The 15,928-nt window shown below is 45.3% G+C and overlaps 1 protein-coding gene across 4 annotated transcripts in view; it reads left to right on the top strand.

Moving 5' to 3' along the window:
- LOC112235816 (pleckstrin homology domain-containing family A member 5) overlaps nt 1–15,928 on the top strand; it is a 264,064-nt gene that overhangs the window by 159,712 nt on the left and 88,424 nt on the right. For all 4 annotated transcript variants that reach the window (XM_042301853.1, XM_042301855.1, XM_042301852.1 and 1 more), the window contains 2 exons: nt 9,508–9,628; nt 9,734–9,838. In XM_042301853.1, the coding sequence (XP_042157787.1) occupies nt 9,508–9,628; nt 9,734–9,838 (226 nt within the window). The remainder of the gene's footprint in view (nt 1–9,507; nt 9,629–9,733; nt 9,839–15,928) is intronic.

Here is a 15,928-nt window from a genome sequence, read left to right as displayed (position 1 = left end):
GCCTTCCCTGTCGTTCCATGTGTGGGTTAGTCTGCTGCATCAGACCTGCCTTCCCTGTCGTTCCATGTGTGGGTTAGTCTGCTGCATCAGACCTGCCTTCCCTGTCGTTCCATGTGTGGGTTAGTCTGCTGCATCAGACCTGCCTTCCCTGTCGTTCCATGTGTGGGTTAGTCTGCTGCATCAGACCTGCCTTCCCTGTCGTTCCATGTGTGGGTTAGTCTGCTGCATCAGACCTGCCTTCCCTGTCGTTCCATGTGTGGGTTAGTCTGCTGCATCAGACCTGCCTTCCCTGTCGTTCCATGTGTGGGTTAGTCTGCTGCATCAGACCTGCCTTCCCTGTCGTTCCATGTGTGGGTTAGTCTGCTGCATCAGACCTGCCTTCCCTGTCGTTCCATGTGTGGGTTAGTCTGCTGCATCAGACCTGCCTTCCCTGTCGTTCCATGTGTGGGTTAGTCTGCTGCATCAGACCTGCCTTCCCTGTCGTTCCATGTGTGGGTTAGTCTGCTGCATCAGACCTGCCTTCCCTGTCGTTCCATGTGTGGGTTAGTCTGCTGCATCAGACCTGCCTTCCCTGTTGTTCCATGTGTGGGTTAGTCTGCTGCATCAGACCTGCCTTCCCTGTTGTTCCATGTGTGGGTTAGTCTGCTGCATCAGACCTGCCTTCCCTGTCGTTCCATGTGTGGGTTAGTCTGCTGCATCAGACCTGCCTTCCCTGTCGTTCCATGTGTGGGTTAGTCTGCTGCATCAGACCTGCCTTCCCTGTTGTTCCATGTGCCTTGGGTTAGTCTGCTGCATCAGACCTGCCTTCCCTGTCGTTCCATGTGTGGGTTAGTCTGCTGCATCAGACCTGCCTTCCCTGTCGTTCCATGTGTGGGTTAGTCTGCTGCATCAGACCTGCCTTCCCTGTTGTTCCATGTGTGGGTTAGTCTGCTGCATCAGACCTGCCTTCCCTGTCGTTCCATGTGTGGGTTAGTCTGCTGCATCAGACCTGCCTTCCCTGTTGTTCCATGTGTGGGTTAGTCTGCTGCATCAGACCTGCCTTCCCTGTCGTTCCATGTGTGGGTTAGTCTGCTGCATCAGACCTGCCTTCCCTGTCGTTCCATGTGTGGGTTAGTCTGCTGCATCAGACCTGCCTTCCCTGTCGTTCCATGTGTGGGTTAGTCTGCTGCATCAGACCTGCCTTCCCTGTCGTTCCATGTGTGGGTTAGTCTGCTGCATCAGACCTGCCTTCCCTGTCGTTCCATGTGTGGGTTAGTCTGCTGCATCAGACCTGCCTTCCCTGTCGTTCCATGTGTGGGTTAGTCTGCTGCATCAGACCTGCCTTCCCTGTTGTTCCATGTGTGGGTTAGTCTGCTGCATCAGACCTGCCTTCCCTGTCGTTCCATGTGTGGGTTAGTCTGCTGCATCAGACCTGCCTTCCCTGTCGTTCCATGTGTGGGTTAGTCTGCTGCATCAGACCTGCCTTCCCTGTCGTTCCATGTGTGGGTTAGTCTGCTGCATCAGACCTGCCTTCCCTGTCGTTCCATGTGTGGGTTAGTCTGCTGCATCAGACCTGCCTTCCCTGTCGTTCCATGTGTGGGTTAGTCTGCTGCATCAGACCTGCCTTCCCTGTCGTTCCAAGTGTGGGTTAGTCTGCTGCATCAGACCTGCCTTCCCTGTCGTTCCATGTGTGGGTTAGTCTGCTGCATCAGACCTGCCTTCCCTGTCGTTCCATGTGTGGGTTAGTCTGCTGCATCAGACCTGCCTTCCCTGTCGTTCCATGTGTGGGTTAGTATGCTGCATCAGACCTGCCTTCCCTGTCGTTCCATGTGTGGGTTAGTCTGCTGCATCAGACCTGCCTTCCCTGTCGTTCCATGTGTGGGTTAGTCTGCTGCATCAGACCTGCCTTCCCTGTCGTTCCATGTCAAATCAAATCAAATCCAATTTTATTTGTCACATACACATGGTTAGCAGATGTTAATGCGAGTGTAGCGAAATGCTTGTGCTTCTAGTTCCGACAATGCAGTAATAACCAACAAGTAATCTAACTAACAATTCCAAAACTACTGTCTTATACACAGTGTAAGGGGATAAAAAATATGTACATAAGGATATATGAATGAGTGATGGTACAGAGCAGCATAGGCAAGATACAGTAGATGATATCGAGTACAGTATATACATATGAGATGAGTATGTAAACAAAGTGGCATAGTTAAAGTGGCTAGTGATACATGTATTACATAAGGATGCAGTCGATGATATAGAGTACAGTATATACGTATGCATATGAGATGAATAATGTAGGGTAAGTAACATTATATAAGGTAGCATTGTTTATATATTTACATCATTTCCCATCAATTCCCATTATTAAAGTGGCTGGAGTTGAGTCAGTGTCATTGTCAGTGTGTTGGCAGCAGCCACTCAATGTTAGTGGTGGCTGTTTAACAGTCTGATGGCCTTGAGATAGAAGCTGTTTTTCAGTCTCTCGGTCCCAGCTTTGATGCACCTGTACTGACCTCGCCTTCTGGATGATAGCGGGGTGAACAGGCAGTGGCTCGGGTGGTTGATGTCCTTGATGATCTTTATGGCCTTCCTGTAACATCGGGTGGTGTAGGTGTCCTGGAGGGCAGGTAGTTTGCCCCCGGTGATGCGTTGTGCAGACCTCACTACCCTCTGGAGAGCCTTACGGTTGAGGGCGGAGCAGTTGCCGTACCAGGCGGTGATACAGCCCGCCAGGATGCTCTCGATTGTGCATCTGTAGAAGTTTGTGAGTGCTTTTGGTGACAAGCCGAATTTCTTCAGCCTCCTGAGGTTGAAGAGGCACTGCTGCGCCTTCTTCACGATGCTGTCTGTGTGAGTGGACCAATTCAGTTTGTCTGTGATGTGTGTGCCGAGGAACTTAAAACTTGCTATGCTATCCACTACTGTTCCATCGATGTGGATAGGGGGGTGTTCCCTCTGCTGTTTCCTGAAGTCCACAATCATCTCCTTAGTTTTGTTGACGTTGAGTATTAGGTAATTTTCCTGACACCACACTCCGAGGGCCCTCACCTCCTCCCTGTAGGCCGTCTCGTCGTTGTTGGTAATCAAGCCTACCACTGTTGTGTCGTCCGCAAACTTAATGATTGAGTTGGAGGCGTGCATGGCCACGCAGTCGTGGGTGAACAGGGAGTACAGGAGAGGGCTAAGAACGCACCCTTGTGGGGCCCCAGTGTTGAGGATCAGCGGGGAGGAGATGTTGTTGCCTACCCTCACCACCTGGGGGCGGCCCGTCAGGAAGTCCAGTACCCAGTTGCACAGGGCGGGGTCAAGACCCATGGTCTCGAGCTTGATGACGAGCTTGGAGGGTACTATGGTGTTGAATGCCGAGCTGTAGTCGATGAACAGCATTCTCACATAGGTATTCCTCTTGTCCAGATGGGTTAGGGCAGTGTGCAGTGTGGTTGAGATTGCATCGTCTGTGGACCTATTTGGGCGGTAAGCAAATTGGAGTGGGTCTAGGGTGTCAGGTAGGGTGGAGGTGATATGGTCCTTGACTAGTCTCTCAAAGCACTTCATGATGACGGATGTGAGTGCTACGGGGCGGTAGTCGTTTAGCTCAGTTACCTTAGCTTTCTTGGGAACAGGAACAATGGTGGCCCTCTTGAAGCATGTGGGAACAGCAGACTGGGATAAGGATTGATTGAATATGTCCGTAAACACACCGGCCAGCTGGTCTGCGCATGCTCTGAGGGCGCGGCTGAGGATGCCGTCTGGGCCTGCAGCCTTGCGAGGGTTAACACGTTTAAATGTCTTACTCACCTCGGCTGCAGTGAAGGAGAGCCCGCATGTTTTCATTGCAGGCCGTGTCAGTGGCACTGTATTGTCCTCAAAGCGGGCAAAAAGTTATTTAGTCTGCCTGGGAGCAAGACATCCTGGTCCGTGACTGGGCTGGATTTCTTCCTGTAGTCCGTGATTGACTGTAGACCCTGCCACATGCCTCTTGTGTCTGAGCCGTTGAATTGAGATTCTACTTTGTCTCTGTACTGACGCTTAGCTTGTTTGATAGCCTTGCGGAGGGAATAGCTGCACTGTTTGTATTCGGTCATGTTACCAGACACCTTGCCCTGATTAAAAGCAGTGGTTCGCGCTTTCAGTTTCACACGAATGCTGCCATCAATCCACGGTTTCTGGTTAGGGAATGTTTTAATCGTTGCTATGGGAACGACATCTTCAACGCACGTTCTAATGAACTCGCACACCGAATCAGCGTATTTGTCAATATTGTTATCTGACGCAATACGAAACATCTCCCAGTCCACGTGATGGAAGCAGTCTTGGAGTGTGGAGTCAGCTTGGTCAGACCTCAGCGTGGGAGCCTCTTGTTTTAGTTTCTGTCTGTAGGCAGGGATCAACAAAATGGAGTCGTGGTCAGCTTTTCCGAAAGGGGGGCGGGGCAGGGCCTTATATGCGTCGCGGAAGTTAGAGTAACAATGATCCAAGGTCTTTCCACCCCTGGTTGCGCAATCGATATGCTGATAAAATTTAGGGAGGCTTGTTTTCAGATTAGCCTTGTTAAAATCCCCAGCTACAATGAATGCAGCCTCCGGATAAATCGTTTCCAGTTTGCAGAGAGTTAAATAAAGTTCGTTCAGAACCATCGATGAGTCTGCTTGGGGAGGGATAAATACGGCTGTGATTATAATCGAAGAGAATTCTCTTGGTAGATAATGCGGTCTACATTTGATTGTGAGGAATTCTAAATCAGGTGAACAGAAGGATTTGAGTTCCTGTATGTTTCTTTCATCACACCATTTCACGTTAGTCATAAGGCATACGCCCCCGCCCCTCTTCTTACCAGAAAGATGTTTGTTTCTGTCGGCGCGATGCGTGGAGAAACCCGCTGGCTGCACCGCCTCGGATAGCGTCTCTCCAGTGAGCCATGTTTCCGCGAAGCAAAGAACGTTACAGTCTCTGATGTCCCTCTGGAATGCTACCCTTGCTCGGATTTCATCAACCTTGTTGTCAAGAGACTGGACATTGGCAAGAAGAATGCTAGGGAGTGGTGCACGGTGTGCCCGTCTCCGGAGTCTGACCAGAAGACCGCCTCGTTTCCCTCTTTTTCGGAGTCGTTTTTTTGGGTCGCTGCATGGAATCCACTCCGTTGTCCTGTTTTTAAGGCAGAACACAGGATCCGCGTCGCGAAAAACATATTCTTGGTCGTACTGATGGTGAGTTGACGCTGATCTTATATTCAGTAGTTCTTCCCGACTGTATGTAATGAAACCTAAGATGACCTGGGGTACTAATGTAAGAAATAACACGTAAAAAAACAAAAAACTGCATAGTTTCCTAGGAACGCGAAGCGAGGCGGCCATCTCTGTCGGCGCCGGAAGTCATGGGTTAGTCTGCTGCATCAGACCTGCCTTCCCTGTCGTTCCATGTGTGGGTTAGTCTGCTGCATCAGACCTGCCTTCCCTGTCGTTCCATGTGTGGGTTAGTCTGCTGCATCAGACCTGCCTTCCCTGTCAGTGTTCTCTGTTCTGCACTAGAATGACCTGTAATCATGTCTCTGTTCCCTGTCAGTGTCCTCTGTTCTGCACTAGAATGACCAGTAATCATGTCTCTGTTCCCTGTCAGTGTCCTCTGTTCTGGACTAGGATGACCTGTAATCATGTCTCTGTTCCCTGTCAGTGTCCTCTGTTCTGCACTAGAATGACCAGTAATCATGTCTCTGTTCTGCACTAGAATGACCAGTAATCATGTCTCTGTTCTGCACTAGAATGACCAGTAATCATGTCCCTGTTTCCAGTGTCCTCTGTTCTGCACTAGAATGACCAGTAATCACGTCTCTGTTGCCTGCTGATGAGATGTATGTTATAGAGACCCCACTAGATCTATGTGTGCCCTCTTGCTAAATCATACAGTCATGTTTGGCATGACAACGACAATACAGTAGGAGCACAAATAGATCTGGAGCAAGCTAGGCATCTACAGTATGAACCTTCCGGTATTGTATGTTGGTGTAAATCCTACCTACCTACCTACCTACCTACCTACCTACCTACCTACCTACCTACCTACCTGTTGGCCTACCCAACTACCTGTTGTTCTACCTACCCACCCACCCACCCACCCACCCACCTACCTACCTACCTACCTACCTACCTACCTACCTACCTACCTACCTACCTATCTATCTTAGTTTTTTGGGACTGTTGCGGTGTCGTACTGTAGACGGCCATACAGTGCTGTTGGAACCAGAGTTTCTGACCTTGTTCACTGACCTGAAACTGAAACCCAATATATCCAAGAGATGACAGTCTTCCTCTGCTGTATTTTAGCTCTAGTGTCTTTTCATAGTGTCATTCCCTGTAGACCACATTGTACCATAGCTACAGAATGTAGGCTAGGACAGAACATCTCTCATTATCTATACTGGATATCCTATTGGTCATTATCTATACTGGATATCCTATTGGTCATTATCTATACTGGAATTCATATTGGTCACTATCTATTCTGTATATCCTATTGGTCATTATCTATACTGGATATCATATTGGTCATTATCTATTCTGTATATCCTATTGGTCATTATCTATACTGGATATCATATTGGTCATTATCTATTCTGGATATCGTATTGGTCATTATCTATTCTGTATATCATATTGGTCATTATCTATACTGGATATCATATTGGTCCTTATCTATTCTGGATATCCTGTTGGTCATGATCTATTCTGTATATCCTATTGGTCATTATCTATATTGGATATCCTATTGGTCATTATATTTTGTTATTGGTCATGATCTATTCTGTATATCCTATTGGTCATTATCTATACTGGATATTCTATTGGTCATTATCTATACTGGATATCCTATTGGTCATTATCTATATTGGAATTCCTATTGGTCATTAGCTATACTGGATATCCTATTGGTCATTATCTATACTGTATATCCTTTTGGTCATTATCTATACTGTACATCCTATTGTTCATTATCTATTCTATATATCCTATTGTGTACATACCAGGCTGTTACTATGCATATGACCTGTTCTATTACTTGTTATTAATTTGACTCATTATCATGGATATTGATTCTTGTCCTCTTAATGTTGAGGGAGCTAGCACACAAGCATTTGACTGTACCTTTTTATACCTGCAGTAAACAAGTGTACATTTTTTTTTTTTGCCTTTACCTCCCTTATCTCACCTCATTTGCTCACATTGTATATAGACTTATTTTTCTACTGTATTATTGACTGTATGTTTGTTTTATTCCATGTGTAACTCTGTGTTGTTGTACTGTATGTTTCAAACTGCTTTGCTTTATCTTGGCCAGGTCGCAGTTGTAAATGAGAACTTGTTCTCAACTGGCCTACCTGGTTAAATAAAGGTGTTCTCAACTAGCCTACCTGGTTAAATAAAGGTGTTCTCAACTGGCCTACCTGGTTAAATAAAGGTGTTCTCAACTGGCCTACCTGGTTAAATAAAGGTGTTCTCAACTGGCCTACCTGGTTAAATAAAGGTGTTCTCAACTGGCCTACCTGGTTAAATAAAGGTGTTCTCAACTGGCCTACCTGGTTAAATAAGGTGTTCTCAACTGGCCTACCTGGTTAAATAAAGGTGTTCTCAACTGGCCTACCTGGTTAAATAAAGGTGTTCTCAACTGGCCTACCTGGTTAAATAAAGGTGTTCTCAACTGGCCTACCTGGTTAAATAAAGGTGTTCTCAACTGGCCTACCTGGTTAAATAAAGGTGTTCTCAACTGGCCTACCTGGTTAAATAAAGGTGTTCTCAACTGGCCTACCTGGTTAAATAAAGGTGTTCTCAACTGGCCTACCTGGTTAAATAAAGGTGTTCTCAACTAGCCTACCTGGTTAAATAAAGGTGTTCTCAACTGGCCTACCTGGTTAAATAAAGGTGTTCTCAACTAGCCTACCTGGTTAAATAAAGGTGATATAAAATAAATACATACATAAAAAACAGTGTACGTGACTAATACAATTTAGTTTGATTTTGACTTGATACCCAGGGGACCAAAACCCTGCACGGTGTCCCATCTATCCTACGGGTATCAGTTTCAGGCCCTACCTGTCTGTCTGTACGTGACCCTGTCTGTCTGTCTGTCTGTCTGTCTGTCTGTCTGTCTGTCTGTCTGTCTGTCTGTCTGTCTGTCTCTAACAACTTTAAATGGGTTGCTGAAGTCAGGCTGACAAATTGAGCTCCTATCCTACGGGTATATGTCGAAATGGGCATCGATCCTTTTTTCTTTCAACTTCCTTTCAGCAAGACCCACTTTGTTTTTATTAGTCAAAGTGACCTCCCGTATCAGAGTTTAGGACGACTACAGTATACCTAGACCGCCCAGGCAGTCTGTTTACAGTAGAATCTCACCTAGACCGCCCAGGCAGTCTGTTTACAGTAGAATCTCACCTAGACCGCCCAGGCAGTCTGTTTACAGTAGAATCTCACCTAGACCGCCCAGGCAGTCTGTTTACAGTAGAATCTCACCTAGACCGCCCAGGCAGTCTGTTTACAGTAGAATCTCACCTAGACCGCCCAGGCAGTCTGTTTACAGTAGAATCTCACCTAGACCGCCCAGGCAGTCTGTTTACAGTAGAATCTCACCTAGACCGCCCAGGCAGTCTGTTTACAGTAGAATCTCACCTAGACCGCCCAGGCCGGCAGGCAGTCTGTCTACAGTAGAATCTCACCTAGACCGCCCAGGCAGTCTGTCTACAGTAGAATCTCATCTAGACCGCCCAAGCCGGCAGTCAGTCTGTCTACAGTAGAATCTCACCTAGACCGCCCAGGCAGTCTGTTTACAGTAGAATCTCACCTAGTCCGCCCAGGCCGGCAGGCAGTCTGTCCACAGTAGAATCTCATCTAGACCGCCCAGGCCGGCAGGCAGTCTGTCCACAGTAGAATCTCATCTAGACCGCCCAGGCCGGAAGGCAGTCTGTCCACAGTAGAATCTCACCTAGACCGCCCAGGCCGGCAGGCAGTCTGTCTACAGTAGAATCTCAGCTATAATGAGATCTCAACATGACCCCTGTGAATCACAAGACAATCACCCTGTCCATGTCACTGAACACTACATCTCCCTGTCTGTCTGTACATGACCTTGTCTGTCTGTCTCCCTGTCTGTCTCCCTCCCTCCCTGTCTGTACATGACCTTGTCTGTCTGTCTCCCTGTCTGTCTCCCTACCTGTCTGTCTGTACGTGACCCTGTCTGTCTGTCTGTCTGTCTGTCTGTCTGTCTGTCTGTCTCTAACAACTTTAAATGGGTTGCTGAAGTCAGGCTGACAAATTGAGCTCCAGCAGTTTTATTCAGCAGGGATGTAGGCCAGGAATGAGTGACTCTGAGAGGCTTCCAGAAAGGTCTCAGGAAAGACAGTAACTGGTTTTGCTTAGATTTAAGTATGTTACGTAGAATAAACATGCCTCTCTAACATGTAGAATAAGGAATCATTTGAGCCCATTTGTTTGCTCATTTTCGACCACTTTTTTATTTCCTGGTGTCTAGGTCTGCCCCCAAAGCGCCAGCGAATGAGAAGGAGCGTCCTCTGAGCACCATGAGTAGCGAGGCCTCCAACTACACAGGTAGCTCGGACTATGCTACACACCAGAGTAGCCCCGCAGCCAGAGTGAGTCACACACACACACACACACGAAGGGACAAACTTGAATGATGTTAAGTAGTTGAACAGCAATGTGAGTGTATCGTCATATGCCCTCTTACTCATTTTCAGCCGTCAAGATCCTCAAAAAAAATTCACAACTTTGGGAAGAGATCCAACTCGATACGGAGAAACCCCAATGCCCTGGTCGTTAAGAGTAACTGGCTTTACAAACAGGTGAGTGTATGTGGAGGGCTTCATATAACGGTAGAGTCACTACAGTCGATCAGTTTATGAGTAAGGGAGACAGAGATAGGAAAAAAGCTCCTCAACAGCTACTACCCCCAAGCCATAAGGCTGCTGAACAGTTAATCAAATGGCCATCTGGACTATTTGCATTGACCCCCATTTGTTATGCTGCTGCTATTCACTGTTTATTATCTATGCATAGTCACTTTACCCCTACCTACATGTACAGTACCTTCTGAAATAATTCTTTACCCCTACCTACATGTACAGTCCCTTCTGAAATAATTCTTTACCCCTACCTACATGTACAGGACCTTCTGAAATAATTCTTTACCCCTACCTACATGTACAGTACCTTCTGAAATAATTCTTTACCCCTACCTACATGTACAGTACCTTCTGAAATAATTCTTTACCCCTACCTACATGTACAGTACCTTCTGAAATAATTCTTTACCCCTACCTACATGTACAGTACCTTCTGAAATAATTCTTTACCCCTACCTACATGTACAGTACCTTCTGAAATAATTCTTTACCCCTACCTACATGTACAGTACCTTCTGAAATAATTCTTTACCCCTACCTACATGTACAGTACCTTCTGAAATAATGATTTACCCCTACCTACATGTACAGTACCTTCTGAAATAATTCTTTACCCCTACCTACATGTACAGTACCTTCTGAAATAATTATTTACCCCTACCTACATGTACAGTACCTTCTGAAATAATTCTTTACCCCTACCTACATGTACAGTACCTTCTGAAATAATTATTTACCCTACCTACATGTACAGTACCTTCTGAAATAATTCTTTACCCCTACCTACATGTACAGTACCTTCTGAAATAATTCTTTACCCCTACCTACATGTACAGTACCTTCTGAAATAATTCAGACCCATTGATTTTTATTCCACATTTTGTTACATTACAGCCTTATCCCATAAATAAATGTTTGCAAATGTATTACATTTTTTTTTACATAAGTATTCAGACCCTTTGCTATGAGACCTGAAATTGAGCTCAGGTGCATCCTGATTCCATTGATCATCCTTGAGATGTTTCTACAACTTGATTGGAGTCCACCTGTGGTCAATTTAATTGATTGGACATGATTTGGAAAGGCACACACCTGTCAATATAATATAAGTCCCATAGTTGACAGTGCATGTCAGAGCAAAAACTAAGCCATGAGGTCGAAGGAATTGTCCTTTGAGCTTCGAGACAGGATTGTGTAAAGGCACAGATCTAGGAATGGTACCGAAAAATGTCTGCCTCATCGAAGGTCTCCAAGAACACAGTGACCTCCATCATTCTTAAATGGAACTAGTTTGGAACCACTAAGACTCTTCCTAGAGCTGACCGCCCAACCATTCTGAGCAATCGGGGGAGAAGGGCCTTGGTCGGGGAGGTGACTCTGACAGAGCTCTAGAGTTCCTCTGTGGAGATGGGAGAATCTTCCAGAAGGACAACCTGCAGCACTCCACCAATCAGGTCTTTATGGTAGAGTGGCCAGACAGAAGCCACCCTCAGAAAAAGGCACATGACAGCCCACTTGGAGTTTTCCAAAAGGCACCTAAACTCTCAGACCATGAGAAACAAGATTCTCTGGTCTGATGAAACCAAGATTGAACTCTTTGGCCTGAATGCCAAGCGTCACTTCTGGAGGAAACCTGGCACCATCCCTACGGTGAAGCATGGTGGTGGCAGCATTCCCATTGCTTGGAAGGCAACCACAGTTTGTCCTTTATTTAAAGGGGGTTAATCAAGCTGATCCTTCTATTTTGCCCTTTATCAAAAGTGTTGGAAAAACTTGTCAATAATCAACTTTCTGTCAATAGTATTCTCTCTGGTATGCAATCTGGTGTCCTCTCAGGTTATGGATGTGTCACTGCAACCTTAAAGGTCCTCAATGATGTCATCATTGCCCTTGATTCTAAGTAATGTTGTGCTGCTATTTTTATTGACTTGGCCAAAGCTTTTGATACGGTAGACCATTCCATTCTTTTGGGCCGGCTAAGGAGTATTGGTATCTCTGAGGGGTATTTGGCCTGGTTTGCTAACTACCTCTCTCAAAGAGTGCAGTGTATAAAGTCAGAAAATCTGCTTTCTCAGCCACTGCCTATCACCAAGGGAGGACCCTAATACTCAATCTTAGGCCCCACACTCTTAATTTACATCAGTAACATAGCTCAGGCAGTTGGAAGCCCTCTCATCCATTTATATGCAGATGATACAGTCTTATACACAGCTGGCCCCTCCTCGGATTTTGTGTTAAATGCTCTACAACAAAGCTTTCTTAGTGTCTCTACCCTTAACCTTGTTCTGAACACCTCCAAAACAAAGGTCATGTGGTTTGGTAAGAAGAATGCCCCTTCCCAACCGGTGTTATTACTACCTCTGAGGCCTTAGAGTTTGAGGTAGTCACCTCATACAGGTACTTCCGAGTATGGCTAGACTGTGCACTGTCCTTCTCTCAGCACTTATCCAAGCTGCAGGCTAAAGTTAAATCTAGACTTGGTTTCCTCTATTGTAATCGCTCCTCTTTCACCCCAGCTGCCAAACTAACCCTGATTCAGATGACCATCCTACCAATGCTAGATTACGGAGACATAAATTATAGATCGGCAGGTAAAGGTGCTCTCGAGCGGCTAGATGTTCTTTACCATTCAGCCATCAGATTTGCCACCAATGCTCCTTATAGGACACATCACTGCACTCTATACTCCTCTGTAAACTGGTCATCTCTGTATACCCGTCGCAAGACCCACTGGTTGATGCTTATTTATAAAACCCTCTTAGGCCTCACTCCCCCTATCTGAGATATGTACTGCAGCCATAATCCTCCACATACAACACCCGTTCTGCCAGTCACATTCTGTTAAAGGTCCCCAAAGCACACACATCACTGGGTCGCTCCTCTTTTCAGTTCGCTGCAGCTAGCGACTGGAACGAGCTGCAACAAACACTCAAACTGGACAGTTTTATCTCGATCTCTTCATTCAAAGACTCAATCATGGACACTCTTACTGACACTTACTTGTGGCTGCTTTGTGTGATGTAGTGTTGTCTCTACCTTCTTGCCCTTTGTGCTGTTGTCTGTGTCCAATAATGTTTGTACCATGTTGTGTTGCTAACATGCTGTGTTGTCATGTGTTGCTGCCTTGCTATGTTGTTGTCTTAGGTATCTCTTTATGTAGTGTTGTGTTGTCTCTCTTGTTGTGATTATGTGTGTTTTGTCCTATATTTATATTGTATGTATTTTCTAGTTTCTATCTCTCTTCCCCGTAGGAGCCCTTTTGGTAGGCTGTCATTATAAATAAGAATTTGTTCTTAACTGACTTGCCTAGTTAAATAAAGGTTCAAATAAAAAATAAAAAGCTCAATGTTATGATAGAATGACAGATACAGTAGCTACATGCTACGATAGAATGACAGATACAGTAGCTACATGCTACGATAGAATGACAGATACAGTAGCTACATGCTACGATAGAATGACAGATACAGTAGCTACATGCTACGATAGAATGACAGATACAGTAGCTACATGCTACGATAGAATGACAGATACAGTAGCTACATGCTACGATAGAATGACAGATACAGTAGCTACATGCTACGATAGAATGACAGATACAGTAGCTACATGCTACGATAGAATGACAGATACAGTAGCTACATGCTACGATAGGAGCTACATGCTACAGATACGGTAGCTGCATGCTACGATAGAATGACAGATACAGTAGCTATATGCTACGATAGAATGACAGATACAGTAGCTATATGCTACGATAGAATGACAGATACGGTAGCTGCATGCTACGATAGAATGACAGATACAGTAGCTACATGCTACGATAGGAGCTACATGCTACAGATACGGTAGCTGCATGCTACGATAGAATGACAGATACAGTAGCTATATACTACGATAGGAGCTACATGCTACAGATACGGTAGCTGCATGCTACGATAGAATGACAGATACAGTAGCTATATGCTACGATAGACAGATACAGTAGCTACCTGCTATGTTGTTGTCTCTCTTGTTGTGATGTGTGTTTTGTCTGATATTTATATTGTATTTAAATGTATATATATATTCCCAGGCCCCTGTCCCCGCAGGCCTTTTGCCTTTTGGTAGGCCGTCATTGTAAATAAGAATTTCCCCTTAACTGACTTCCCTCGTTACATAAAGGTAAAATAAAACAGACGGAAATCAAACTCATGCTGTGGGGATGTTTTTCAGCGGCAGGGACCGAGAGACAGGATCTAGGCAATGTTGACCGGAGCAAAGTACAGAGAGATCCTTGATGAAAACTTGCTCCAGTGTGCTCAGGACCTCAGACTGGGGGCGAAGGTTCACCTTCCAACAGGGCAGCGACCCTAAGCACACAGACAAGAGAATGCAGGAGTGGCTTGAACCCAAAATCAAATCAAGATCCAGCCTGATCAAACATCTCTAGAGAGACCTGAAAATAGTGTAGCAAACGCTCCCCATCCAACCTGACAGAGCTTGAGAGGATCTGCAGAGAAGAAATGGGAGAAACTCCTTAAATCTGCCACGCTTGTAGCGTCATACCCAAGAAGACTCAAGGCTGTAATCGCTGCCAAAGGTGCTTCAGCAAAGTACTGAGTAAATGTGATATTTCAGTTTTTTATATTTTTTTAATAAATTAGCAATTTTTGCTTCTTCATTGGTATTGTGTGCAGATTGATGATGGGGGAAAACAAAACAATTTCATACATGTTAAAATAAGGCTGTCACCTAACAAAATGGAGAAAAAGTCAAGGGGCCTGAATACTTCCCGAAGGCACTGTACATATTACCTCAATTACCTCGACTAACCCGTACATTGACTCAGTACCAAAAGTAGTGCACTATATAGGGAATATATAGGGCGGCAGGGTAGCCTAGTGGTTAGAGCGTTGGACTAATAACCGCAAGTTCAAACCCCCGAGCTGACAAGGTACAAATCTGTCGCTCTGCCCCTGAACAAGGCAGTTAACCCACTGTTCCTAGGCCGTCATTGAAAATAAGAATTTGTTCTTAACTGACTTGCCTGGTTAAATAAAGGTAAAATAAAAAAATAAATAGTGTGTCATTTGGGATGCCCCAGCCCATGCTGTCTTACTAGCAGTGTGTGATCTGTCTGACAAACATGACGGTTTGAGAATAGAATGGTACCTCATCCATGAACATATTCAAAGCAAGACATTTCTGGGAAGGAATGGAATCGTAGGGGAGCTGGGCTGATTGTTTTCCTGGAACAAATATACCTCAATACTGTCATGTTCAAATACATATACCGCCAGGACTGTATACATTCAAATGTACTGGGAGCATATGTGTGATATGTTTTGTAGTGTAATGTCACCAGACCCAACCTACCACACCCCAGAGGCAAGTGTAGAGAGAGAGAGAAACCTTTTTCGTGGCTGAGGACTTTCCTCTTAAACTAAATGGCTTTAGAACTGTCATGAGTGTGGTTAAAATCATTCTGGGTCCGTGCTGGTTCCAGAATGTAGTCCTAGATTCTAGTTCTGGAATCCTACACTAAGGAATTTAGAGTTTAAAGAAGGAGAATATCAGTCAGTTTTTCCAATAGAGAGAACAGAACCGAGGCAGTCATTGTCCTCTCCTTCACTCCTAGGTTTTAAGAGAAGTGTTACTGTAATGAAATGTCCAAATTGTCTACACAATCAAATAACTTTCAGCTCAGACAACCATACATAGACATGCCACCAGGGGTCTCTTCAGCCATACACCACAAGACATGTCACCAGGGGTCTCTTCACAGTCCCCAAGTCCAAAACAAATTCACAGCAGCGCACAGTATTATACAGAGCCACGATCACGTGGAACTCTCTTTCAAATCTCCAATTACTCAAGCGAAGAGGAAAATGACCAAAAATAAATCATTTAAACATTTCATGGAAAGGAGGGACTGTGAGGTGACATGCACACAGACACACTAACACTGGCACACAGACACACTAACACTGGCACACAGACACACTAACACTGGCACACAGACACACTAACACTGGCACACAGACACAC

The sequence above is a fragment of the Oncorhynchus tshawytscha genome, linkage group LG19 (assembly GCF_018296145.1).
Source record: "Oncorhynchus tshawytscha isolate Ot180627B linkage group LG19, Otsh_v2.0, whole genome shotgun sequence".
Lineage (NCBI taxonomy): Eukaryota > Metazoa > Chordata > Actinopteri > Salmoniformes > Salmonidae > Oncorhynchus > Oncorhynchus tshawytscha.
Note: the sequence above shows the minus strand (reverse complement) of the source record. Positions and strands in the feature narration are given on the sequence as shown.